General features: G+C 50.9%; 2 protein-coding genes across 9 annotated transcripts in view; one reads left to right on the forward strand and one right to left on the reverse strand.

Moving 5' to 3' along the window:
• TMEM163 (transmembrane protein 163) overlaps positions 1 to 18,949 on the forward strand; it is a 261,418-nt gene extending 242,469 nt beyond the window's left edge. Inside the window, exons 6-8 of the mRNA XM_070476290.1 lie at positions 8,137 to 8,248; positions 16,532 to 16,673; positions 17,967 to 18,949. Of these exons, the coding sequence (XP_070332391.1) occupies positions 8,137 to 8,248; positions 16,532 to 16,673; positions 17,967 to 18,027 (315 nt within the window). The 3' untranslated portion in view covers positions 18,028 to 18,949. The remainder of the gene's footprint in view (positions 1 to 8,136; positions 8,249 to 16,531; positions 16,674 to 17,966) is intronic.
• Positions 18,950 to 19,926: 977 nt separating this feature from the next.
• MGAT5 (alpha-1,6-mannosylglycoprotein 6-beta-N-acetylglucosaminyltransferase) overlaps positions 19,927 to 27,507 on the reverse strand; it is a 388,895-nt gene continuing 381,314 nt past the window's right edge. For all 8 annotated transcript variants that reach the window (XM_070476288.1, XM_070476287.1, XM_070476283.1 and 5 more), the window contains one exon: positions 19,927 to 25,795. In XM_070476288.1, the coding sequence (XP_070332389.1) occupies positions 25,597 to 25,795 (199 nt within the window). In that variant the 3' untranslated portion in view covers positions 19,927 to 25,596. The remainder of the gene's footprint in view (positions 25,796 to 27,507) is intronic.

The raw sequence follows: 27,507 nt of genomic DNA on the forward strand, positions 1-27,507 counted from the left end.
AAATTAGTTTTATTAAGATGTAATGTGCATACAGTAAAATTCCACTCATATATTTTGATGGGTTTTGGTAGATGGTTATAATTACAGAACTACTGCCATAATGAATGTAGAGAATATTTTTGTCACTCCAATAAGTGCCATCATGTACTTTTGTGGTGATGAATTACTTCCTCTTCCCAACTACTGATCTGCTAGCTGTCAGCATGGTTTTCCTTTTCTAGAATGTAGTAGAAATGAATCATGAACTGTTGACTCTCTCCTGTCTGCTTTCTTTCATGCAACATTTGCTTGTCAAGTATAGCTGTGTTCTTACTGAATGCATCACTAGTCCTTTTTCATTGCTGAGTAGTATTCAGTTGCCTGACATTTTATCCATCTAATAGATATCCATTTATCCACAGTTCATTTATCCATCACTTGTTGGACATTTAAGCTGTTTCCAGTTTTTGGATGCTATGAACATGGTAGCTAAGAACAGTGGTGTGCAGATTTTTGTGTGGACTTAGGCTTTTTTTTCTCTTGGATAAATATCAACTAGCAGAATTGTTGAGTACTATGGGCTTCGCTGGCGGCTCAGATGGTAAAGAAACTGCCTGCAGTGTGGGAGACCTGGGTTCAATCCCTGGTCTGGACAATCCCCTAGGGAAGGAAATGGCAACCCACTCCAGTATTCTTGCTTGGAGAATTCATGGACAGAGGAGCCTGGCAAGCTATAGTCCATTGTGTCACAAAGAGTCAGATATGACTGAGTGACTAATATTAATATATGGTAAGTCTATATTTAACTTTATAAGGACTGGCCAAGCTCTTTTCCTAAGTGGCTATACCATTTTATATTCCTACGCACAGTCTAGGAGAGTTCCTGTTGTTCCAGATACTCACCACAATTGATATTCTTTCTCTAGTTTTACTAATTCTGATAAGTATGTAGCAGTATCTCGTAGTGGTCCTGATTTACATTTCCCTGTTGACTAATGACGTTGGCTGTCTTTTCATCTGCTTATTTGCTAGTCATGTATCTTCTTTGTAAAGTGTTTGTTCAAAGCTTTTACTCATTAAAAAAAAAATTGAGTCATCTATTTTCTTCTTATTGAGTTGTGCATGCTCAAGTCCTTTAACAAATGTGTTTGCAAATTTTTCCCCAATCTGTGGCTTTCCTTCATTATTTTAATAGTGTCTTTCAAGGATTAGAAGTTTTTAATCCTTTTGGTTAGAGGGAAAATGATATCTTGGTGTAATTCTTGTTTTTGTTTCTTTCTTGAGTGTGTTTAAGCATCTTTCATATGTTTAACATTTGCTTAATTTTTGCGTGTGTCTTTGCCCATTTTCTATTAGTTTTTTGGTGTTCTTTTGGATTTCTAGATTAGGGAGACTAACCCTTTGTGATAACATTTTTCCAAGTATGTATAATTGATCTTCTGCATATGTTTTAATTTTCCATGTAGTCAAATATATCAATTTTTATGGCTTTGAGATGGTTATAAAGCCCTTCACCACTACAAGTTTCATAAAGAAACTTGCCAGAATGAACATGACTTATGTTGCATTTACCTTTAATATACACTTATCCTCCGCTTCTGAGTGGGTGGCTAGTTGTCTGGAACCTTTTTTCACTTATTTCTATCCGTTTAGTAATGATCCAACTGTGAGAAACCACAGTGACCCAGCACTGCTAACAGTGGAGACAGAATACCTAATGAGGAAATGCCTGTCCCCCTGTTTGTACAGGGTCCACAGTCAGTAATGTGAGAGGTGCTTAGGCGGCCATGGTTGAGCCATCCTGGTAAGGTTTACAGCTGGGAGCAAATCCAGGTCCTGCTTCCAGCTGAGTGCCCTTGGGCGGGTCATTTCACTGCTGCGCATCTGTCTCCCCACCTTTCAGATGCCTGCTTGACTGGGCAGTGAGGATTAAGTGGGACATGACAGGTGCGGCCGCACTTGGAGAGAAGCCGTCGGTGGTGCATACCTACTTGGGTTTGCAGTTTCTCTTCCTCATGTAGCATTTACCTTATGTAACATGTCACGTCGCCTCTGGCTTCCCGACTCTCAGGAAGGTGACACTCAGAACCACCTTAACTCAGGATGACATAACAAAATGCTATGGACCTTGGTGGCTTTTATTTCTTATGGAATTTATTTCTCATGCTTCTGGAGACTGGAACTCTGAGATCAAGTTGCCAGCAGGATCAGTATCTGGTAAGGGATTGCTCCTTGGATCCCAGATAGTTGCCTTTTCACTGTTACCTCAGCTGGCCTTTCTTCAATGTGTGTAGGTGGAGAGAATAAGAGAGAGAGAGAGAGATCTTTTCTTCTTGTTATAAGGACACTAATACCACCATGAAGGCCCCATCCTCATTATCTGATCTATTTCTAATCGCCTCCCTCATCTCCATCTCCAAATGCTATCACAGTGAAGATTAGGGCTTCCACGTGATACATTTGCAGAGGACGCAAGGGTCTATAGGAGGGACTGATGTCTTGAGCAGGCTGATGACTACTTCTCTGTGACATTATGCTCATGTTAACCATAGATGTGGAGGCTGGGGGAAGAGAGAAGACCCAGGTGGGCTTTGGCTGGGAGAATGCCCGCAAGCTTCTAGGATGTTGAAAGCTGGTTTGTGGGGAGGGCATTGGCAGGTCTGTGCCAGTCCGGTCCTCTGTGAGACCAGCCACAGGGTTTATTTTGTCTGAAGCAGATCAGTGCAGCAACAGTGGGCAAAGCCTTGTAGCTCTCACTGAAGCTTTGAGGTGGCCCCGGTGTCTGTTTTTCCCAGACTTGAGGAAGGCATATGTCCTTTCAGAGCTGATCCTGGGAGCAGACTGGTTGGTGGGAATAATCCACAGACAGGAGAACCCTGAGTTTGGCACATTGGCTTCTGCGCTTTTAAATATATCAGTTATTCTGCGCCAGGCCCTGTTGGAGCACTTCGGAATATCCTTATGAGGTAATATGTGAGGCTTCAGCGGGGAAGCAGAACCACTCTTAACCAGTTAGGATGGGGCTTTGTTACAGGATGGGGTGTACAGAATGGTGGGGGCTCCTGCTTCAGGGTCTGGGCCTCCCCAACAAGAGGGAAGCAGAGCAGGGCTGCCAGAGACCCTGGAGGAGCTGTATCTGAGTCTCAGGGTCTCAGCCTCAGGGACATGGGTGATCTGATCTGCAGAAGAAGCTTTTGGCATGAAAGCCCACTCTGAGCGCCTGGCCCAGGATTCAGAGGGGCTGGAGGAGGGGAGCCAGGGGAGCTGGCGGAGCTGAGGGCCTGGTGTGGCCCTTCCCCCTCCACTAAGGGGAGCCAGTGGGTCAGCAAGATCCACTGTGCCCTGCAGCTGTCTTCAGGGACAAGGGACCGCCGCGTCACCTCCACTTTCCAGACCTCCCGCAGGTGTCTCTGCTGGCCGAGTGTGGCTTGGAAACACCTAGCTAGGGGATTCTGGGAAACGTAGCTCCAGTTGACCCTTGTGGACACACTACACAGCCACCAGGGGTGGTAGGTCGTTTTTTGTTTTTTGGGGTTTTTTGCATTTTATAGGTGCTTAGAGGGAGGGAGGTTCGGTGACTTGCCCAGAGTCACACAGTTATTAAGTGAGACTTCTGCTTGGGTGCCTTTAATTATCATGCGATACTTCTACTTTATTACATCAGGAACCCCTTGCCCGGTTCCTCCAGTATTCCAGTCCATGGAAAGCTTCTCCGAGGTAAAGGGTGGGTCCTGAGCACTCCTTAACCCTTGTTAAGTCACCACGGACACCAACCACAGTTTCTCTTATGCTTCTTTACATTGCCCCATGTGTGGCTTTCTCCAGGTAATGAGTTCCCTGTTTCCTGTATAGGAGCACTACCATGCTGTGTTTGGGGCTCACCATTAGCACCTAGTGTGGCTGTTTGGTGAGATAAGTTAGCTTGTGGATAATGCATCGTGTGCCTTTAGCAACAATTACTACATTCAACTGCATACCAGCTGCCTGCCAGGGGCTGTGGGTATCACACTGCTCTTTGTGGAAGAGAAAATTGAGATCTGAGAGCCTCAGTTTGTCTCCCCAGTGAGAAGTGGAGTCTAGTTTGAGCAAAGATCTGCTGGTGCCTCACTGCCGTTTATCAGCCAAGCCTGCGTTCAGCAGTGAGCTCCCCAGGTGAGCAGAGCCAGGGGAGGACCAGCAAAGCCCACTGACTCTTCTCAAGATGCATCTGGGGGTGGGAGGGCTACCCCAAATCCCAGCTCCCGGGGGCTTAGATGGAGTGAACACAGTCTTTCTCTGTCTTTGAAAAGGTAGGGATAAGGGTTTTGTGGGCAGATTGGGTGGAGCTAGAAAGGTTTCAGGCATGGGGTGAGCACAGTGAGAATTCAAGTCCTCAATCTGGGGTCTCACTGTACTTAATGACTGTCTCAATCTCCCAGTTTGGGCTTTTTGAATCCTGTCTTCATGTGGGTCTGTGTTTGTGTGTGATTCCTTATCATATTTGCATTTTTTCTTATTCATCTTGTTGTTGTTCAGTCGCTCAGTTGTGCGACCCCATGGACCTCAGCTCACCTGGCTTCCCTGTCCTTCACCATCTCGCAGAGTTTGTCAAACTCATGTCCATTGAATCAGTGATGCCATCCAACCATCTTATCCTCTGTTACCCCCTTCTCCTCTTGCCCTTGGTCTTAACCAGCATAAGGGTTTTTTTTTTAAATGAGTCAGCTCTTCACATCAGATAGCCAAAATATTGGAGCTTCAGCTTTAGCATCAGTCCTTCCAATGAATATTCAGGGTCAATTTCCTTTAGGATTGATTGGGTTGATTTCCTTGCTGTCCAAAGGACTCTCAAGAGTCTTCTCCAGCAACACAGTTCAAAAGCATCAGTTTTTTGGTGCTCAGCCTTCTTTATGGTTCAACTCTCACATCTGTACATGACTATTGAAAAAATCATACCTTTGACCCTATAGACCTTTGTTGGCAAAGTGATGTCTCTGCTTTTTAATACACTGTCTAATTTTGTCATAGCTTTTCTTCCAAGGAGCAAGTGTCTTAATTTCATGGCTGCACTCTGGTCGGCAGTGATTTTGGAGCCCAAGAAAATAAAGTTTGTCAGTGTTTCCCCATCTATTTGCTAACAAGTGATGGGACTGGATGCCGTGATCTTCGTTTATTGAAAGTTGAATTTTAAGTCAGCTTTTTCACTCTCTCCTTTCACCTTCATCAGGAGGCTCTTTAGTTCCTCTTCACTTTCTGCCATTAGAGTGGTTATTGATATTTCTCCCAGCAGTCTTGATTCCAGCTTGAGCTTCATCCAGCCAGGCATTTCCCATGATGCACTCTGCATGGAAGTTAAACAGGATGACATTATACAGCTTTGATGTACTCCTTTCCCAATTTTGAACTAGTCCACTGTTCCATGTCTGGTTCTAGTTATTGCTACCATCTTGCTTAATTAGACTGAGTTCCCACATGAAGAAAGCTTTGATTTGGGGAGTGGGGGGGTCCTTCCCCAACACCACCCCAGCCCCCTGTTATGTAACCTCACGCACAGCAGGGACTTGGGATCTGCCAAGAGGCCAGGTTTGGCATAGTCCTTACTGATCTTTTGAGGAGCTGAAACTTTGATATGGTGACTGTTCTAAAAAACTGCAAAATTTGGGATAGTTTTAGATTTATGCATCAGTTACAAAGACAGGGTTTCCCTGATACCTCAGTTGGTAAAGAATCCACCTGCAATGAAGGAGACCCTGGTTCAATTCCTTGGTTGGGAAGATCAGCTGGAGAAGTGATAGGCTAGCCACTCCAGTATTCTGGCCTGCAGAATTCCATGGACTGTATAGTCCATGGGGTCACAAAGAGTTGGACACAACTGAGCGACTTTCACTTCACTTACAAAGACATTACAGAGAGGTCCCATATGCCCTTCCTCCAGCCTTCCTTGATATTAACATCTCATGCAGATAGTCAAGGTGCCTTTACTCACACTACGAGATGATGATGATGATGTTCAGTCACTGAGTCATGTCCCGCTCTTCGCGACCCCATGGACTGTAGCCCGCCAGGTTCCTCTGTCCATGGGATTTCCCAGGCAAGAATACTGGAGTGGGGTTGCCATTTACTTCTCCAGGGGTCTTCCCAAACCAGGGATCCGACTCGCATCTCCTCCATTGGCAGGCGTGTTCTCTACCTCTGAGCCACCTGGGAAGAACACTATGAGATGACAACGCAGTTAACAGAACCGCAGCCTCTGCACTGACTTCCCCAGATTCCTGCTGATGACCTTTGCTGCCTCTGTGGCATTTTATCCTCACGTCTCCTTCGCCTCCAACCTGGAACACTGTCTCAGTGGTTCCTGTCTTTCATGATCTTGACATGTATGAAAAGTAGTGCTCAGGTGTTTTATAGACCGTCCTCAATACTGTTTATGGTTTTTCACAATTCAGCTGAGGTTATGGATTTGGGGTAGGACACGCAGAGGCGTCCTTCTCATGTCCCATCCTATCCGAAGGCACGTGGTAGCAGTATCATTGAGTGTGGACATGCTCACCTTGCTCACTCACCTGGTTTCTACCCTATAAAGTTATGCTCGGGTTGGCCAAGAAGTTCGTTTGGGTTTCTCTTTAAAATGTTATGGAAAAACCCAAATGAACTTTCTGGCGAAACTTGTTTTTCTGTATTCTGTTAGATTTGAGCCAGGAGTTGAGCTGACACGCAAAGGACCAGGGGATTAGGCTGTGCCTTTTAGGGGTGGGGCGCAGTGAAGGATTTGTGGACATAAGTTAAAGCCAACCACCACTGGTCAGTGTTGTGGAGGAGGTGCTTTGCAGATACCCTGTTTCCAGCGAGGTGAATTTTCAAATCAGTTTACTCAGGTTTGAACCTGGGGAAGCAGGCTGTCTTCCTAGCTTTCTGTCACTTGGTTATTTGAATAATAAAATACTTAAGGAATTCTGTTCTTTGAGTATGTGTGTGTGCATGCTCAGTTGTGTCCAACTCTTTGTGATCTCATGAACTATAGCTCACCAAGCTCCTCTGTCCGTGGGATTTTCCAGGCAAGAATACTGGGGTGGGTTGCTATTTCCTTCTCCAGGGATCTTCCTGTCCCAGGGATTGAACTTGCATCTCTTGCTTCTCCTGCAGTGGCAGGCAGATTCTTTACCACTGCGCCACTTAGGAAACCCATTCTTCAAGTACATATGATGCTTTATCAGATTTCTGCTGGCAGTGGCATTTTCATATTGGGGGATCTGGAGCTTGTGTCTCATGGGAGTGATGCCTGGGAGCCCTAAGCTGAGAGTTTCCATGGGTCCTGCTGTCAGGCAGCAGATACAGTGCTACTCACTTTTGCATGTGATTCACTCTCTTGCTTCCAAAGGTGAGCTAACAACTTAGAGGAAGTGCTAAGATAACATCAACAGCAAGCTATATTTTTAGATGCCTGTCCTACCTTCTAGGCTATATTTGAACTTCCAGCTGCTTGTATGAAGTTAAGGAAAGAATATGGCTAGGAATAGCCATATCGATCAGTCATAATTGACCCTGTGGCAAGTTCAGTTGGCCCTGTTCTCAAGCCAGTGGTCTACTTACATGTTCCCAACTTTGCAATCAGCTGCTTTTTGACTTATCCTTGGAAAACTCTACATAGAAGTTACTGTTGTTAGCACTTTGACCAACTCTGTTATTGATCAATGATTGCCAACCATTTTGGCAGAATAGTGGGAAGGGAAATCTCCTACAGGAAAAGAATCTGTAATGGGTTTCTTAGGTTTCTAAAGAAATATAAATCTGGATTATGTGTTTCTGATCATCCTTTTCAGTTTCCAGTGACACAGGTAACTGAGGTATAAAAGCAAGCGATATACTCCCACCTGGTGGCAGCATCAGTCACTAAGTGACTCTGCCACCCCATGGACTGCAGCCCACCAGGCTCCTCTGTCCACGGGGTTTCCCGGGCAAGAATACTGGAGTGAGTTGCCATGCCCTCCTCCAGGGGATCTTCCCCGCCCAGGGATCAAACCTCCTGCATTGGTGAGCAGATTCCTTACTGCTGAGCCACCAGGTAAGCTGGAGTGGCAGCGTACTCAACTGTTGACTCCGGGAGCGAAGGCCGGTGGTGTGCCGATCATCTGCTCTGGCATGAGCTGACCCACTGAAATCTGGAACTTCCTCTTCTAGGATGACTTCCTGTTCAGCGTCTCCATTTTAAGTGGGATCCTGTGCAGCATCCTGGCTGTGCTGAAGTTCATGCTGGGGAAGGTTCTGACCAGCAGAGCTCTCATAACAGACGGTGAGTAAGGCCCCTGTGCCTGGCCTCTGGTGACTGAGCTCACGGTGGGGGAAGGTGCTGTGTGCGTCTCTTTCAGCTGCTCGTCTTGCAGAAGAGTGCAACAGCCTGCAGTCTGTTCCCCACTGTCCTCCCTTCCCCAGGCTGTCATGATTCTCAGGGTTCCCTATCAGGGCAGATGTTCTGGGTCTGGGAATTGAAGATGCTCATCCTAAAGCACCTCCACCCGGACCTCCTAACAGGGTAACTCAGGGCTTCCCCCCAATCAGAGAGCACAAAGGGCTTCCCAGAGTCTTGTGTTGGTTGTGTATCACTCCAAATAAAAAGTAAGCATCTTCCCTGGATCCTATGACGGTCTGGTGCGTGCTCCACACCCATTTCCCTCTTAGCTGGGAGTTCAGGTTGCAGTGACTAGGGCTTCACTGGGGAAACGAGCCACGTGTACTCTGCTGAAGACCGGAACCAGGTCGACGTGTCCCTCTGTGTCCTGTGGGTCAGGAGGAGCCTCCTGTGTGGCCTTGGGGCTGACGGAGAAGGGTATGTGAAAGTAGGAAAAGCACTTTTCAGTTTTTGCAAACTAGTGCTGGCGTGTAAACTAGAAATGTGATGAACACAACCTCCCGGCTGTTTTCTTTCTCTTTATCCCAGGGCGTGTGAAGTTTCTGAGGGTCGGGAGCAGAGACGTGCGCCCCTGTGCCCTGGGGTGGGAGGTCACAGGTCCTAGCTGGTGGGCTGGTGGATGTGCCTGTATAAAGTAGAGCAGAGATCATAGGATTTTTTGTTCCCCTCCTCGGCCACACCACGAGGCTTGTGGCATCTTAGTTCCCTGACCAGCAATTGAACCCAGGTCCCTGGCAGTGAGAGCGCTAAATCCTAACCATAGACCTCCAGGCAATTGCCATGATTTCCTTTTAAAGAATCACTCCCAGCTCCTCAGACTCTCAGAGTTCTCTTCTATGTGAAATATGTGGGTGCAAAAGCCTGTGGGTGGCTGCTTTTCCTTAAACATGAGGAACGGGAAGGCGGGCCTGGGGGGAGGCTGCACTGGTCAACACAGTGTACATGCTCAGTCACTCCAGTCGCGTCCAGCTTTTTGTGACCCTCTATGGGCTGTAGCCTGCCAGGCTCCTCTATCCATGGAATTGTCCAGGTAAGAATACTGGAGTGGGTTGCCATTTCCTCCTCCAAGGGATCTTCGCTACCCAGGGATTGAACCCATGTCTCTTATGTCTCCTGCATTGGCAGGCGGGTTCTTTACCACTAGTATCACCTGGGAAGCCCTGCGTTATTCCCGTAAGTCTGTTGTATGTTACACCCTTAAGTCACAGAGTCTCTGTGCTGATAGAGCATCAGCACTTTCTCTGTTCAGTTGACTACAGCTGAGATGCTGGACCAGAAGCCCCAGCAGTCAGACCATGCTCCCCCAGCTGCCAGGCAGGAGGCCCTGTCCCCTTCCCACCCATGACCCTGAGGCTTGACCCCCTTCTTCTCAGAATAGTGGGACCTCTCCCATGACAGGCGGCCTTCCTTAATATTTTGAGAGAAGCCCCTGATGATAAGTATGTGTTTTCTAATGAAGTGACGCTGGATTCTATAGTTTTCACCTACAAAACCATCCAAACACGTAAGTGGTCTTCCCATCTGCCTCCTTGAACCTCAGGAAGGGGTCATTACAAGGAGGAGTGAATAGTTTAAGGGAAAATTGTCCCACAAACAGGCAAAGTGGAGACAGGCACTCCTCAGGCAGAGGGAACCGAGGTGGGAGGGAGCCTTCAGCCTTGGTAGGGGGTGGGGTGGGGCTGTTGTGAGGAATGGTCACAGGGTGAGGGGCCCTGCCAAGTGGGCAAGGGTGGACCATTCGGTATGCTAGGTCAAGCGTGGGATTTTGGATGTTTTGTTAAATATTTAAACAGATGAGGTGGTGACATGGTGGATGTTTTTAAATGATCCTTCTGGCCATCAAGGTGGAGAACAGAGCAGAGAAACTTCTGGGAGGGAGGGACCTCTGGGGAGCCCAGGGGTGGTGGCCTCAGTGGGTGAGGGCAGAGGGGTGGGATGTGGGGGAATTGAGGAAATGTCGGTAATGTTTATAAAATGGGCAGAGCTGAGGGACAAACAGGCCGTGAAAGTTGAGGAGAGACAGAGCAAGGCTGTTGCAAAGAGCGGAGGCAGCACCCCCCCACCCCAAGCCTGCCCATGAGCCTCGTTGCCTGGGGGCCAGGGGGGAGGTTTGGTGCACTCTGCAATCCCTCTCTTAGTGGGAGTATCAGCAAAATATGCAGCAGTAATTACAGCCTCCTGCTAATTGCATTGTCTGGGATCCTGATTTTCCTCATTCATTGATTAGCAGAACCATCTGTAATTATGTCCTCACTTGGGGAGGTAGGCGGTAGGCTAGGGCTCAGGAGCCCGGCCTGCTATTCATGTTGGTTTGGCCCAGGGCAGGGGAGCAGGCCAAGTGCTTTCTCTCCAAGAAGGAAGCAAGTCTAGCAAATTGCTTCTGGTGCCGAGAGGCCAGGCGGGTCTCACCTGTCACCTGGTGAGGCGGCTGATTCCCAAGCTGGCGCTGTGTGTGAAATGGGTGGGGCCATGTGTGCACTGGGCCAGGCTGACTCCACCAGATCCGGTGTCCCTGGGTCCTGTCCTTACAGTCAGGAAGCATATCTTCAGGGGAAGGGAGGGAGCAGGGTGCAGGTGGAGTCCAGACTTCCCCACGCTGTGCAGGAAATTGTGTTTAATTGGGTTTTCTTGCTCTGGATATTTAGTGATGTGATAGCATGCGATCATGGCTATCAGGACTAGGCTGAAGCTGGCTTTGTATTATTTAAGACAAAATGATTTTGTTCAGGAAGTTAATCCTACAGATCAGACAGAGGAAGATTGTGGCAAGGTCCGTGGGGGGAGTTCTGAACCCTCAAGGGGCTCCAGAGCTGCCCATAGGACAGCTGGAAACCTCTCTGAGTTGAGGGGCTGGGGCTGACTCGACCCAGAGCCTGTGGTGGTTTTCAAGTACACGAACAACTTTGAATCAGAATTTTCTGCATAAAATCAATATGTGCTTAATTACCTAGATGCTTATCTAGTCATTAAAGCCAGACCGTTAAAGCCCCTAATCAAGATTGCCTCAGACGTTCTTATGTGCTCCGAGGTGATGACAGCATTTACTTTTTGCAGCTGCTCTGTTTGTTTGTTTGTTTTTAATTAATGTATTTTAATTGGAGGCTAATTACTTTACAATATTGTAGTGGTTTTTGCCATGCATTGACATGAATCAGCCATGGGTGTACACGTGTTCCCCATCCTGAACCCCTCTCCCGCCTCCCTCCCCATCCCATCCCTCTGGGTCATCCCAGTGAACCAGCCTTGAACACCCTGTCTCATGCATCGAACCTGGACTGGTGATCTGTTTCACATATGGTAATATACATGTTTCAGTGATATTCTCTCAGATCATCCCACCCTAGCCTTTTGACAGGGGACACGGGAACGAGCTTATGGGCATGGAAGGTGGGGGTGGGCCCCTGGAGGTGAGGGACTGATGGGGCCCTGTGGGCTGCTTTGGTAAGCTGGGAGGTCTGCGGGGTGGGGCTGTGAGCTTAGGGTCCTTCATGGGGAATGGCTGTAGCTGGGGAGGCTCTAGAATCCTGGAGGATGTGGAAGGGCAGATACAGAATTGTCCCCTGGTCCCGGTGTGCTGGTTCCAGTGTTTCCGCCAGGCTCACAAGAGATGCAGCTGAAATAAGCCATAACTAAAGGTGGGCGGAGAAGGTCAGATGCTCCTGGAGGGGATGGGTGAACGAGGTGAAAAGTTCCATCAGCTGTAGGGGCATGTGGGTTCCCCCACTGTCCTGGACTGGCTGAGCCCGGTGATTTGGTGGAGCGAGTAGACATCTAGTGGCCGTCTAGGGGAACCTCACTGTCTACACTGAGCTCCAGTGGGCTTGCTGAAGGCTCCGGGGCCACTGTGCCCGTGACGAGGGTGGAGAAAGAGGGGTGTGGGATTCTAGTCGGCCGGGGGCAGCGGCCATCTCCTTCCTATCTCTGCCTTTCCCTGGCCACCCCTCAAAACAGAACTTCCCCAACTTTGAGGATGCTTGAGAGGTAAACGCCAGCCCAGGTAGCCCCTGGACAGAGTAATGGCTTCTGTGGATGCTCTGTGTGGCCCTCTGTGAGAAGATGTGGGCTCCAGAGACTTTTTTGAAAAGAAGACTGGTCTGATTCTGTGCATGCTTGTGTGGTTAAGTCGCTTCAGTCGTGTCCGACTCTTTGTGACCCTATGGACCGTAGCCCCCCAGGCTCCTTTGTCCGTGGAATTCTCCAGGCAAGAATTTTGGAGTGGGTTGCATGCCCTTCTCCAGGGAATCTTCCCAACCCAGGGATCTAACTTGTCTCCAGCACTTCCTACATTGGCAGGCGGGTTCTTTACCACTAGCACCATCTAGAGTCTGATTCCATTTGTTATTAATAAAAAGAATAAGAGGATTCAAGGGACAGCCAGAGGCAAGAGGGTGAATGCCAGCCTCTTATAATGGGAGAGAGGAAACACTGTGATGATCTTGATGTGTCAGAAGACAGGAGGGAATTATGACCTTGCCGTTCTGAGTGAACCTGCTATCCCCCTATTTGGGGAGACTGGAGGCAGAATGGAGGGTGTGATGTGTAGAGGCTGAAACCAGGGGTGGGTCAGAGAGGGAGGAAGTTCCAGGTGCCCCACATGCTAGGAGCTGGGAAAGACTCGGCTGGCACCCAGCTTCCCATGAGGTGACAGAAGGCTGGAGGGGCATCAGCTCCATGAGCTGCGTGGAGAACATAGACAGAAGGGAAGCAGAGTCCACTTCATTATCTGGAGGTGAATGAGCCTGGAGGAGCCCCAGAAACTCACAGCACAGAGGCCTGGGCTGCAGCCTCGCCCCAGGCACCCTGAGAAGGGGCACCCAGGGAGTTGCCTGCCCCTGGCCTCCGCGGCGGGGAGGTGGAAGGCTGAGAGATCTGGCCTTGGGACTCGGTGTGGTAGGACACATCTTGGATGAAGCTCACGCCAGCCCTGCCCTCCCGCTCCCCCCAGGACACCCAGCGGAAGCTCCTTGTCAGACTGGCTATCTACCAAGGAGGCCTCAGTGGGTGAGGGGTGGGAGGCTCACGATGGCGCGGTGGGCAGAGATCCCCGGGTACACAGCGGGGCAGGAGGGGCCCGCCTGGAACAGCCCTCACCAGCCGCAGGCGCCCAGCAGGTCCCGGACTCCTCCACACGGTTCCCTAGACTGGCCTCCGGAGCATGTGGCCCCAGTTGGGGGAAGGTGGAGGGGTTCACCTTTCCTCATTCTTGTCACCTGCATTGAGGTCTGGGTTGGACAGGTCCACCAGGCATGAACCCTGTGGAGTGGGGAGGTTGTCTCTCCACGCGACCCCCAACCACACCCCGAAGTCCAGGAGTAAGCCCTCTGCCTCCTGGTGGCTGTCCCCCCGGAGCTCTAGCTGCAGGCTCTGCCTCTGTAGGGAGACCCCAGGGCCCGGGCCGTGGGGGCCTCATCTCTCTTGGGACAACTCAGCCCGGCGAGTAGGCATCCTCTTAGCAAGACAGGCCCTTCTGTCCATCTGTGAAGTCAGTATGGACGAGCAGTCAGTCGAGGTCCTGGGCAGTGGCAGCCTCCATTCTGGGACTCAGAATACAGCAGGGGAAAGACAAAACTCCTATCCATAAGCTCCATTTCTGGTGGGAAAGAGAGGGATGTTTGTAAAAAGAAAAATGGTAAAAAAAAACACCACGGGATGAAGAGCCCGGGAAAACAGTGAAAGAGGGGCAAGGACGAGAAGGTAGGAGGGTGTGTCGGGGCTGAGTTCAGGCCGGGGAGGCGGCGGCCTGGGAGACCCCAGGAGGAGGAGTCCAGGAGGGTGGTGGTCAAGTCCAGTGTGGCCGGAGCACAGGGGTGAGGAGGTCGGGGGACCTGATGTGGACACGGCAGGAGGGGCTGGTCATGCACGGCTTGTCGGCCGTGAAGACTGCACAGGTTCCAGGGGGGGCAGCTTGTCTACTGGAGGGTCTTGGCTGCTGTCCGCTACCACGGTCACTCTGGCTGCTGCGAGGGGAATCATTGTGAGGAGGGAGATGTGGGCAGGAGGGGAAGGGGATGGAGGAGGAAGGAGGGGGGCTGGGGCTGGGGGTGGATGGAGCATGACTCTTGGAGGGAACAGTTGAGAAGAATGACTTGATGGCTAGATTAGATTTGCGGGTGAGGAAAGTCCAGGATGGACTCCTAGGGTTGTAGCTTCAGCAGCTAGGTGGATAGGGGCGCTGTTTACACAGAAGGTGGCTGAAAGGTAAGACGTTTGGAGGCAGAATGTTTTGTTCTGAACATGTTCAGTTTGAGATGCTTCTGTGTCTGCAGCTGAGGGGGAAGGTCAAGATGAAAGGGAGCTAGGGATTTTGGCTTATGGGATGGAGGTGAGAACCTGGGGGAAGAATGTTGATGGAGGAGGACTTTGGGGGACTAAGCCAGGAACTCGGATAGGGGTGACTAGGAGGATCTAGTGAAGAAGAGTGAGAAGGAACAGCTGGAGGGAAGCATTCCCAGGAGGGCGTAAGACGAGCTCGGGGAGGCAGCCATGGCTTGTGACAGTCTTGAGCCATCCATGACCAGGGAGGGCGGGATCTAAGGGTGGGGTCGGGTAAAGAGAACGGGAGGTATGCTGGGGTAGACAGCTCTTCAGGGAGCTTTGCAAAGGGAGGTAGTGAATGGGGGTTGTGTTGGGGGTGGCATGGAGTCAAGGGAGGAGGTGGAGGTTTATCCCAGTGGGAGTGATCCAGGAGAGGAAGAAGAAATTCAAGGACAAAGTCCTTCAGTGAATAGAGACAAAGGTGCTGGTCTGACATAGGAACAGCGGTAACTGGAGAAGCAGCTGAGGATGTGGGGGCATGGGAGAGTGATGCGTCTGGTGTTGGCAAGATGAGGCATTGTGATCTGAACCTATGTGCTCTAAGACGTGCAAGGCTGAGTTCTCAGTTGAGAACTGGAGCTGGGAGGTGATGGAGGTCTGAGGGGAGAGACGCGTGTGTGATGCAGACACCAGAGATGACCTTGCAGGCCTCGCTTCACCTGGGTCCCATTGTTGGAGGCAGCCTGTTGAGGTCTACCCCGTGGATCCTGAGAAGGGATTTGGCCTAAGTCATCTTTGTCCTACACTCTTCTTCCTTTTCCCCTGCTCTTCATTTAGAATGCCCCCTAGTGGTATACAGCCCCCACTGAATGCATTGAAGATTGATCTCAATTCTCCCGCTGGAAACTGGAGTTATCGCTTTTGAGTTCAGCAGAAGCGTAGCGCCCTCACACAGGCCGGGCTGCCTGAGAATGGACCAGGGCCTGCTGTTGGAGATGTTCTGGCCTGCCTGGGCAGTGTGGGCCTGCCTGCGGCTGCTCTTAAGTGCTCAATTACACTGAGGCAGGCAAGGAGCCTTGTGGCTCACAGCACAGTGAGCCCCTGGGAGCCCCTCTAAGCCGTTCCCTCTCGTGTGGCCTTGGAAAGCCTACAAGTAGACTGGAAGTGTGACATCCAAGTTGTAGGGGCCCATGGAGGTGACACATGGGGAGGAGATGGTGATTGAGGTGTGCTGTGTCCTGTTCTTGTTTGATTGCTGTTTCTGTAGCTAATTCGAGACTTTGCATGTCCTTCCTGGAGAGTGAAAAGCTTCAGGTGACTTAGGGAGACTGTTGGGAAAGGATGTGGGTTCTGGTATCACCCCACCCTTGCCCCTTTCAATCCATGTAACCCTGGTCAGTTTATTGAACCTCACTCATTCTGTTCAACTTAAGTTTTATTGTTGGTAAAATGGGGGGTGATAATCTGACTTCACAGAATTGAGAAGATCCCAACTCTGTACTTGCCCAGCAGATATCAGACAGATATGAGTCCCTGAGCATTGCATGTGTCCCGTGTGTTCAGCAGGCCTGGCGCCCCACCCCTCTCCCTCTCAAGGCCTGCGTTCTAGCGTGTGAGAGGGAGGCATTGGGAGCCACATACAGACTACATCACTTGAGCACGAGTGCCTGGCAGGGGATGGACACTGATAATGGGGGTGATAACTATCCAGGGGGTCTCTGGTGACATCTGAGCGGAGACTTGGCAAGCCACGTAGGTGTCTGAGGTGGTGGCTATCGCTTGCAAAGTGCTTCTGGAACATTCCTTCCAGTGCACGTTCTGGGAAAATGCAGAGGCACACCTGGCATTTGGGGGCTTTTCCTTGTGGCCACGCTGGGCACTGGCCTCAGCCTCTCTCTGCTTCCCTTGCAGGGTTTAACTCCCTCGTGGGAGGCGTGATGGGCTTCTCCATCCTTCTGAGCGCAGAGGTGTTCAAGCACAACTCGGCTGTCTGGTACCTGGACGGCAGCATCGGCGTGCTGATCGGCCTCACCATATTCGCCTACGGGGTCAAGTAAGTGCTGCTTCCTCTTTGCACTCTGAGCGGCCAGGGGTGCTATATTCCCCACGTCTGATAACTACATCCTGTCCCTGTGACCCTCCTGCGCCTGGGTGAAGTTGGGGACTGGAAAAGTCCCGAGCAGCCGTCACACATCCTTGTGGTCCTCCCTTTAACTCTTAGTGCCAGGAGATCTGTGCCCCTTCCTTCCTCTATAGTGAGGGTCATGATGATGCACCAGGCGGGCCTGTGTGTTATCCTCATCCACTAGCCCCCTCTGCCACCTGCTGCAGTCAGTGGGGAGGTTGTAGAGGGGGCTAAAGCCCCCAGATTGAGAAAACTTTTTATAAAAGGGACTTTGTGCAGAAGGGCTGCACGTAGAAAAACCCACCCAGGCCTTGGGTTCTAGTCTAGCCCAAGGCCACTCACTGAAGTGCCCTGTAGGCATGCCTGGCTCTGTATCCAGTGTCCAGACTGGAGTCAGCCTCTGAAAAGAAAACAGTTTCTCAACCTTTTAAATGTTCACACACACTTCTCTCTCCCATAAGGATGGCTTTAATAAAAGAGACAGTAAGTGTTGGTGAGGTTAAGGAGAAATCAAGACTCCATATTCTGTTGGTGGGGATATAAAATTGTTTAGCCCTTTCAGGGGTAGCAGTTTCTCTGTGTTAAACACAGAGTTGCTATTTGGCCTAGCAATTCCACTCCTCGGTACATAATCCAGAGAAATGAAAACACATCCATGTAAAAACTTATGAACGATCGTAGTGGCATTATTCACAGTGGGCAAAAAGAAGAAAAAACTCATATGCCCAACATACAGCCCATATGCGGGTTTTAAAGAACACAAATGTCCACTGATTAAATAAAAGGTGGTAGAGACATAGTGGAGGATTTATTCAGCCAGAAGAAGAATGAAATACTGATTTGTGCCAAATGGATGAACCTTGAAAACACGCCCAATGGGAGAAGTCAGTTACAGAAGGCTAGATGGTGCATGATTCCAGTTATAGTCAATACCTCAAACAGGCAAATATTTAGAGAAAGTAGATTAGTGGTTGCTGCGGGGGGTGAGGTGGGGAGTGACTGCTAGTGAGGTTTTTTTTTGGGCGGGGAGGGTGATGAAAATGTTCTAGAATTAGGTGGCGGTGACGATTGCACTGCCTATGTGTACACTAAAAACCACCGAATCGCAGGAATTTTATGGTATGTGAATTGTATTTATAGAAACAAAGCCCCCATCTGTCCCCCAAGCCCAGGGCTGTGGAGGGTCCTTGTTGGGGTGACTGGTCCGCTTCCTCCTTGCAGACTCCTCATCGACATGGTGCCCAGGGTGAGGCAGACGCGCCACTACGAGATGTTTGAGTGAAGGTGGCCCACGCCGGCCGCCCCGCAGCTGCATGAAGACTGTCAGGACCAGGAGACGTTTCCACGCAGGCAGACGGTGCCCATGTTTAACTGAACATCAGCTTCTCTCTCGGAAAGCTTGTGCTCACGGGAACGAGGTCTACCCCGCAGGTCGGACTGCCCTGCTCTCCTCCCACCACCGCCCCCCCGCCTGACACCGCAGGACAACACTCACCGAGCGGGGACCCTCCCTGGGAACCGACCTCGTCTACCTTCTGCCGTAAAACAGGTTCGTGTGGGGAGGGTACACGCCCTTCTGTGGTGCTCCCAGCCTGACATGGATAGTGACTCACCAGGCCCACCTCGGGGCCCCACGGGGGCCGAGTCTCTGGTCTCCTGGCAGATTTTAAGAGAGGACCGTACCCTTTGGTCCCGCACCCCTTTCCAGAACCATCGTGTAGATCACCTCCTAATTTCTATCCGTGTATTTCATTCGTTTCATACTGTTTTACTAATCCTCAATCTAAACACTGGATTTGTTCTAAAGGAGACCGTTCTATTTTTAAAGTACTTAGTGATAGATGTATGAGCTTTGCATGGATCGAACTCCGCCCCAATCCTTTCTTGTACGTTCAGAGCCCAAACATATATGTGTAAACACAGGATCCCTTTTGGAGAGGTGTGAAACTACAGTTTATTTGTAATAAATTATATAATCTATCCATAGATGCATAGATCTATACGCTGTGTGAAGTGGTAATGGTACATCACAGTCTTCTCGTGATGGCTTCCTCCTCTGTAAGGAATGAGATGTTCTCGGTTTATGTAGCGTTAGTCGTAGACTCTGTACAAAACAGTCCCCACGTGCAACATTCTGTCCTCCAGCGCTGCTGCTTGTCCAGGCAGCGGTGACCAATAAAGACCTTTTCCTGTTTTGTATGGCATGGGGAGGTGATCGCCAGTGACAACTGCTGTGCGCAGGTTTTCTGTCGCAGGTGGAGGACGACTTGTGCCCGGGTAGAGGCCCTGACGGGCAGGCGGTCTGTTCTAAGAGGTCACTGACCTTGTTCAGTCCGATGCTTTCAAGAGTGCTTTTCTCCAACGGCATTCTGAAGCATGTTCTAGGGGCTGTTACCATGTCACACACACACGCAGACCAGACACTGTTCTGGTCTGGGAAATACAAGATGCAACAGATTCCTTTTCTGCAGGTTTTTCTTCCTGCAGTAATGTGTAATGTTTAATGTAGTTCCCATTGTGGAATCTTTGTGTAGCATCCCCAAAACTTAAGCACTCAAGTTATGCTCACCTTTCTGGGGACTTGTGTCCTGTGTGTCTCCCACGGAGTCTCTGCTCTGGGCAGTGTCCAGGCACTCGGCTGTCTTTAGAGAGGCTGCACCATGGCCCGCCAGCATCACCTACAAGTCCCTGGTGGGAGCATGAACTTGACCTTCCTTGTTCCCAGGGCACGTGCCTAACCAAGTGCTCATGGACCACTGATCTCTGGGGTCACGGTGTTCTCTCTGAAGCGGGGAAACGTGGTCCAGGTCTAATAAGCCCACAGCCAGCCTCTTAAGGGCTGCTGTACTAGCACATCCTGGAGGATTTTAAACATCCGTTGTAGCCCCAGGTTATCTTAAAGAAAAGCCTAGGAGTCCGCTGACAAATTCAGTTCCCCTCTAGGTGAGTACAGCGGGGGAGGAGCACTCTACGATCAGTACTGGTGGATGTGATAGAAGGGAAGAGTCTTACACAGTGAACACTTACCCCTCCCCCAGTTCCTTAAACCTACCTTCCCATCGACGTTTCCAGAAGCGTGTCTGCAGGCGGTGACACCGTGGCCACCAGTGCTGGGAGAGTGGCTGTATCGCACCCCTTGCACCCACCCGGAACCTCCCACCCCACAAATCAAGTCCGCCTGTCACACAAGAAAAGTTTATTGAAAAATAAAGTTCTCCCTAGTTTTCTCTACGACAGTGGAAAATGAAGCAGTGCTCTCTACGCCCGTACAGTACATGTGATAGCAACACCTTATTGGCAGAGCCTTGCCTGACTTAACCCCGGGTGGACGGTAGAAAACGGCCGTACCAGGAGCTGGCTGAAGACACAGACGCACATGGCCGTTACCTTACAGACAATGAGCGTGGGACAGCAACTACGGCAGAAAAGATGCCACCATCTCCTTTGGCATCGGTTGTCCCACCCGCATTTGTCCTGTTCATACCTGGCCTGGACAGGGAGCAAATGCTCCCTAAGTTTGCGCCATTTCAGCTTGGGCAGAGGTGGCCGACTGTGCTAGCTTCCTGTCCGGCTGTCCCAGGGAGACCTCCTGCAAGTGGTCTGAGCACCCAGGACCACACCCCCCCAACGCCCCACACACAGGGCCCTGTGCCCCACATGAGCACACAGCTGCCCTCCGTCCCTCCGCCCTGCCTCACCAGCTGCGGGGGCATAGGGGGTCATCTAAAGGCTCCACAAGATCTGGGGAAAATCGAGGAAATGCTTTGAAGAAGGTGCACTCCAATCTGACATCCACAGACATGTAAGACTGCTGATGGAGCTGAAGAGAATGCAAAGGATCTTAAAAAGACACCAACAAATTCCTCCATTTCCCACAAATGCAGTCTGTCCAGAATAGCGCCAAAATAGGAGAGGAGATAAAAGCTGAGCCTATCTAGGGAAGTAAGAGGCTGACACCAACCCCACCCCTGCAAAAAAAAAGCCAACTGACATTCAGGTGATTTGGAAAAACATCATTAAGCTAGGAGCAGCCTCTTGGAGTTCTGAAGAGCCCTTGCTCTCTCCACAAAACTAACCTTTAATTTGATAGAACTAACCAGCCTGGGAGTCTGATTCTCTTGGACTGGACACTGGAGAAGCCGCCCTGGCCAGCAGGGGGCAGCCTAGGGACTTCCCGGGGAATGAGGGCATTCAAGAGGTCATTCCTTTTCCCTTAAAAAAACAGAAACACCTCTATTATTGCATTTCAGAGGAAGATGGGTAACTTTAAGGGAACCGTCTGTCAGAGGATTTAATTTCCAGCTCAAAAAGTTCTGCACACACCCTGGAAAGGTCCAGAAGATGTCAGTGGGGTGGGGTCTGGCATGTGGCCACACTCTTCTGTCAAGCTGACTAATTCTTGCAGCCCAGTTCCACCTGGGGCTGAAGTCAGGCATATTTTCAAATCAGTCAGTGCATTCAGGGACACAGTACCATTTTAGCCAGCAGGGTGGACACAGGACTTGGGCATCTTAAACCTGTAATTCCTACAACATTCTATCAACTTGGAGTATCTTCCTGCACCTACAGGAATCAATGATAGGAAGTGAGCTCAGCTCTTTTTTTCCCTCAACTTTTATAAAATGTGAAAAACAACAATATTTAACATTTACTAGGACTTACTATATGCCAGACATTGCTAAACACTGAATCCTCACAAAACCCCTAAGTGCTAAGAAAGCTAGGGTAATTTTTTTTTTTCCTGCATCTGACACTAGACAGCTAATTTGGCCTTTTGCCATATAAACTTGGGTTTTCCATTTTTGTTGTTGAAGCCAACAAGAAGAAAAAGAACCCACCCTCCGCTTTAGGCAACTCCCACCTTCCTAGAGCAGCCTGAATCCTGACATCTGTCCGTCTCTTCCCGTGAAGATGCCCTGCAGCCGAGGGGACGGGCGGGATTAGAATGAAACCAATGTGGAAATGAAAATATTCTTCAATAAATAAAACATTCCAGGCTTGGGAGAGTAACACAACCACAGCCTGTCGTTAATAGAGCTTTTTTTAAAATCAAGAATTGGTGTGGGGGAGGGTGGGGAGGGTGGTGGGCGTGGGAGAGGGTGGCAATGTCCCAGATATGTATATATCATCTAGTAGGGAAACTGTCCCAGGGAGCGGGTGGCCTGAATGGCCTGGTCTAAAAAGCACAACCCCGCCCATAACAGCACAGTTTCTGCCTAACTGCTCACAATCACAGTTTTCCTACCAGTGAGCTGCACTGGGGCACCAAGGGAGTTTACTGGGAGGCTGACGTCGCCAAGGAAGTAAAAACAGGGGGTGCATATTATTTCCCCTCATCCTGCTAGGGAGATAGAATGATTTGGGGCCAGTGCTTCCAACGAGCCCAGCAGGGCCTGCTTCCCTACACAGCAAGCCCTCACACAGGGTTGGTTCTCTGCCCCCGCCACCCTCCACCGCCACCCAGGGTGGCACTTGTCAACCATCTGTCTCCAGACAAACCCAGAGACCTGGCCGAGCAGCCTGGGAGGGCGAAGGTCGGTCTGGAGGAAGTCAGCCCTCTTCTTGGGGGCTGCATGGGGGTGTCTGCGCACATATGCTGTGACCTGGGGAGCTTGGAGGGCATGTCTGGCGTCCAGCCTGGGTTGCCCTGTCTCGCAAGGACAGGTCCTATCTATCTCCAAGCTGGAAGAGTCTGCTAGCTTCCTTCAACAAAACCCGGATTCCAAACACCGACAGATTCCAAAAACCAATCCCAAAGAAAAGTGAAAAGGCACCTCAGAGAAACAATAAATATCACCAAAGAAAAGATGGCTTAATACTTACAAACATACAGCAGACACAAAGTAAAAAACCCAATCTAAGCAAGAACGCGAAAAGCTTCTCCAATTGTGCATGTGCAAATCAAACTGCATACCAGAAATAAATGAGGTGTTTACTGGCATGAGAAGTGTGTCTTCCCTTTCAGGGATTTTTACTCCTGAAAGTGTTTACATTTAAAGGAAAGCTTTCTCTCCTTTAATAAATTAAACCTTTTCCCTCAAGTTTTGTTTAAGAACTTAGGATCACAGTGAAGGAAAAATAAATCCAAACTTTTAGGAAAAAATGTACAAAAAACTTAAAAACCAGGTAAGAGGTGAGAGATGCTCAGAGCTAGTCCTGACTGGGTAGATCTCTCCCTGTGGAACTGTCATCAATTAACAAGGTGGTTCAGGATTCTATCAAGATTGGCACTGGCAAAACCACCCAAGGCTTCTAGCCCATACCGTGAAAGCTGCCGTCTTCTCCCAGAGCAGGCAGGAATCTCAGCCATGCTTGCACAGGGCAGATGGAGGCCCCACCCTAATGTCCTCTGGGGTCTCTGACTAGACTCGGGCCAAGTCTGGAGGCCTGGGAACCAGTATACATTTGGTGTCGCCCCCTCTGCCCTCAACAACTGGAGTGTGGGTTTCTTTGCACCAGGAGCAGCAGCCACATCACCCCACCCTGGGATGGGGGGAGCAAGAAGGATCTTAAGGTGGGGAAGTGCTCCTTGCCTGCCTGACCGAGGGTCCTGGCGTGGAGGAGGCAGAGTCCCTGAGCAAAAGGGCAGCCGGCAAACGATCCCTGCAGCTTCTGGAACACAAGGCCGGCACAGCGTGTTTCTGAGAACCCGGCTTTCCAACCTCCTTGCTTTCCGAGTTCCTGGGCTTGTTCTAACAGATCTCTGCCAGATGGGCGAGTCTGGCAAAGCGTGGGAAACTGGTCTCGGCCCGCAGGCTCCCCCTGCTGGTCAAACACGGGCACGCACCTCCTCAGCACCAGAAACGGCCAGAAGGGCCCAGCAGAGGGCAGTGCTGGCCCAGGAACTGCAGGTCTGGGCGCTAAAGCGAATTCCCTCTAGGAAGGCTGCAGCCGGGAGGCCCGTTCCTAGGAAACAGTGGTTCCCAACAGCAGGGATGGCAGCTGTTTCCTCCCCCGGCAGGAAACTGTCCTCGTGAAGCGCTCAGAAGCACACGGGCACTCACAGCCTCTTGCCCAGTTTCCTTTCGACTTCTGCCCTTGTTTCTGTGCTCAGTCAGTTTGTGAGGGGTGGGCCCTGGCATCCCTGCTCAGCACGGAGGCTTCCCCAACAGAATTCTCCCTGGCACAGGTACTCGGGGGCCACCTATGGGGTGGGGGAGACCCTGGCTGCCCTAACTCCCCCACTCCCTTCTCTAAGATCCACTGAGGTTGGTCTAAGGAAAGAAGGCCGGCTGTGCATTTGATATCAATTTTATACCCAAGAAGAAGAATCGAGGAGTGGGTGGAATCTAACCTCCCATCCCTCACAGCCCCATGCTCCTCCTGGGTGGGCTTCAGACTTGAGAATTCTAACCTGAACCTTGCGTCCCAAAGGCCCATCCAGCCACTAGCTGTGTCCAGCTTTTCTGCTCAGCAACCAAGCCACTCAGAATCTTCAGTGAGGGCTGGGTGGCTCATGGGACAGCTTTCAAGGGGGACATTCTGCCGGAGAGAGAAGGGAGCTCACTCTTACCAGCACGGAGATGCCAGGGGCATCACAGGACACACACACACACACACACACACACACACACACACACACACACACGTGCACGCGCAAAGCACTGAAGCACGGCGTGGGGGGAGGAGAGTGGGAAGGGGCTGGGGGAACTTGCGCAAGAGCAGAGCGCGGGGACTCCAGAGTTTGGTCCAACCTGCTCACCAGTTCAACACCCTCCTCCCCAGCATTTCTGCCTGGAGTAAAAGCCAGTATCAGATTCCTACCCCTTGCAAACCACACCCACACTCACAGTCAGCAGCCAAGACAGTGCACATTCACCCTGGCCTGCCCTTGCTCCCCAGCCAACATCAAAAGTTCACTGAGAGCCCCATCCCCTGGACTTCGGTGACATCAGACCGAGTGAATATGACACAAGCCCAGCTCAGGTGGCGCCGCTGGTTCTTAGGGACCAGCTTCGCTCCTGTCCAAATCGCAGTTCAAAGACGCCCCTTCTCAAGGGGGTAAAGAGCACCACCTCCAAGTGCAAGGGTAGCCTGTAATCCTAACCAGAAATGACAGCCAAGCTGTGTGGGGGGTGTTCCACCTCGGGGGAGCGATGGAACGACAAAAGGAGCCTGTCACTGCAAAGCAGCCCATCTCTGGCCCCTGCTGGGCTCTCTGGACCGCACAGGCATTTCCCTGGACAACCAGGGGGTGTCTATCCCCTAGCCTCTGCAACCTGCTAAGCACAAGGAGTTTCTTTTCTTCTGCCACCATCCACTTTGAGGAGCTAGGTAGCCACAGCTGCCCTTAATCATGCCACCAGCCCGATGGCGCACTATGCCCAAAGCAGACAACAGTCATGTTATAGTGAAGAGGGATGGCCAACAGAGGAAAATCAGAGAAGTAGCAAGACGCGCAATCAATCCCTCTTTGCCCTCCCCAGCTCCCCCTCCCTCCCTCCCAAATAAATAAATTAATGGGTTTAGGAATGTTCCTGTAGAAGTTCTTTCCAACTAGCTTGATTCCTCCTCTGGTTTTGTTTCGTTTAAACGAATATTGAGATTCTCTTTTTTTTACCCTGGAGCAGCTGCACAGTCTCCCTACTGTAGCTCCTCCAAAATTAAAGACGAAGTTGTGCCAGGGAGAAGCCAGGTTCCCGGCCTGAGGTTGGCTCTCGTTTTGTTTTGGTGAGAGCTCCGCTGTGATGCTCTAACTGCGGCGGGACCAGTACCAAATCGAGACCTTCCACCAAAACGTTCAGGCTCTGGGGAGAGTCCCTGAATGGCGTCTGTGTCCCCGCCCCATCCTGGTGGGGCTGGAGCCGCTGTCTCCCCCCCACAGAGCGTGGGCGCGGGTGGAAAGGCGGCGCTATAGACAGTCTTTACAGAGAGCCACCTGGCCCTTGATGAAGTCCCGGCAGGGGCAGATCCTCCGGTGGCGGGCGTGGGCGCCGGCACAGCTGAACAGCAGGAGGTCGCCTTGAAACACACAGTGCTTGTTCTTGGGGTCGAAGGAGGGCGCCACGATGTCCTTGGCCAGCTCTGAGCTCTGGCAGTTCACCTCGTACCTGAAGAGGAAGAGGAAGGGGTTGGAGAGGCAGGGACCGTCCTCAGCCCTGGCCGCTTCTACCACCCTCCAGTGGGGAAGGCTGTTTGGGGCCCCTGTTGACCACCCTCTGACCCAGCCATCCTCACCGCTGGGAACCCGGGCTCGAGAAGGGCATGTGAGCGCCTGGATGTGGTTGCAGTGTGTGTTCAAGGCTGCTTAGGGAAGCGCTGTCCGTCACAGAGAAGAACTGGAAATAACCTGAAGACTCAGCACGCGGGGAACGGCTGGGTCCCCTGTGGCTCAGCTGTGTTCTCAGAGTCACACGCAGCACTTGACAAGGAGGTCAGGAATGCGACCACCAAGCATGAGAGCAAGTAATAACTGGGGGTGCAGTGTATCTACGTGTGTGTGCGCGTGTGCACACACAGAGTGAGTGTGGGAGGGAGAGCGAGGAGGGGAGAGAGGGAGAAGAGAGAAAATGAGAGGGAGACAGGAAGAGGGAAAGAAAGTGGCGCAGGTACACTGAAGACTCAACAGCGGTTACTTCTGAGAAGTGAGACTGGGACAATGATATGCATCATTTAAATACTTTTTTAGAACATTTTAAAACCATGTCTGTTTTTAAAACTAATGCTTAGAGAGATGTCTGTTGTATGACCTTAGTCTCCCGCTGGAGAGCAATCAGATGGTCTCCTGGGCATGGTGTGTCCAGGGGTCTCAATTCATAGGACCTTTGCAGCCGCCTTCCACGACTGTGGCAACAGAATGTCCTACCACACACCCCGGTCCCCGGCCCCTGAGGGCTGTGGATGCGCAGAGCAGGGACTGAGTCCAGGCCCTGATTCCAAGCCCATGTTCTTGCTCCTCCCCCATCTTCTCCTACCCGTCTGGCTGTGGGCTGCAGACCCCTGGGGTTTTGCTTCCTCAGACTGAAACCCCCACCTGGGGGGCTCAGGAGAACAGTGTTGGCCTCTCATCTCAAAGAAGAGCCATGTAAGTTCTCTTCCTAGCTGCGGTGTTTGGGTCCCACCATCTTGTCCCCCCTTGTCCTGGTGGGGAACAACAGCTCAGAGAAGGTGGCCAGACAGATCTGGGTTTGCATCCTGGCTTCATCTCTTATGAGCCGTGTGACCCTGGACCAATGCCTGAGCCTCCCCGTGACTCAGTTTCCTTTTCTGTGAAATGGGGATAAATAACCCTTGACTCACAGGGAAGGTCATGTGCTTAGTCACATAGTCATGTCTCACTCTTTGCAATCCTTTGGACTGGAGCCCACCAGGCTCCTCTGTCCATGGGATTTTTCAGGTAAGAATACTGGAGTGGGTTGCCATTCCCTTCTCCAGATCATCTTCCTGACCCTGGAATCGAACCTGCATCTCCTGTGCTTCCTGCACTGCAGGTGAATTCTTTACCCACTCACAGGGGGAAAACACGGGGATTAAATTAATGTTTACAGAGCAGCTGGCAGAGTCCAGCTCTGAGTAAGCATTCAACGCATGAGAACTAGCATGATCACTCCCGCTGGTCGATGCTGGGTGGACTGCCACCTTCTGCCCTCACCCCACACTGTGAATTTACACACATGCCAAGTATCTCCATTTTGCTTTGTTCTCAGAAGTCCTGATTCTTGCTGACAGGGAGGGGATTCGGGCGGGGAACCTGAGGTTTCCTGCCACTTCTGGAAAGCTTCCAAATGTTGGGAGAAAAGCATCTGACCCCCACCCCCACCCA

This window comes from Odocoileus virginianus, chromosome 13, assembly GCF_023699985.2.
Source record: "Odocoileus virginianus isolate 20LAN1187 ecotype Illinois chromosome 13, Ovbor_1.2, whole genome shotgun sequence".
NCBI classification, from domain to species: domain Eukaryota; kingdom Metazoa; phylum Chordata; class Mammalia; order Artiodactyla; family Cervidae; genus Odocoileus; species Odocoileus virginianus.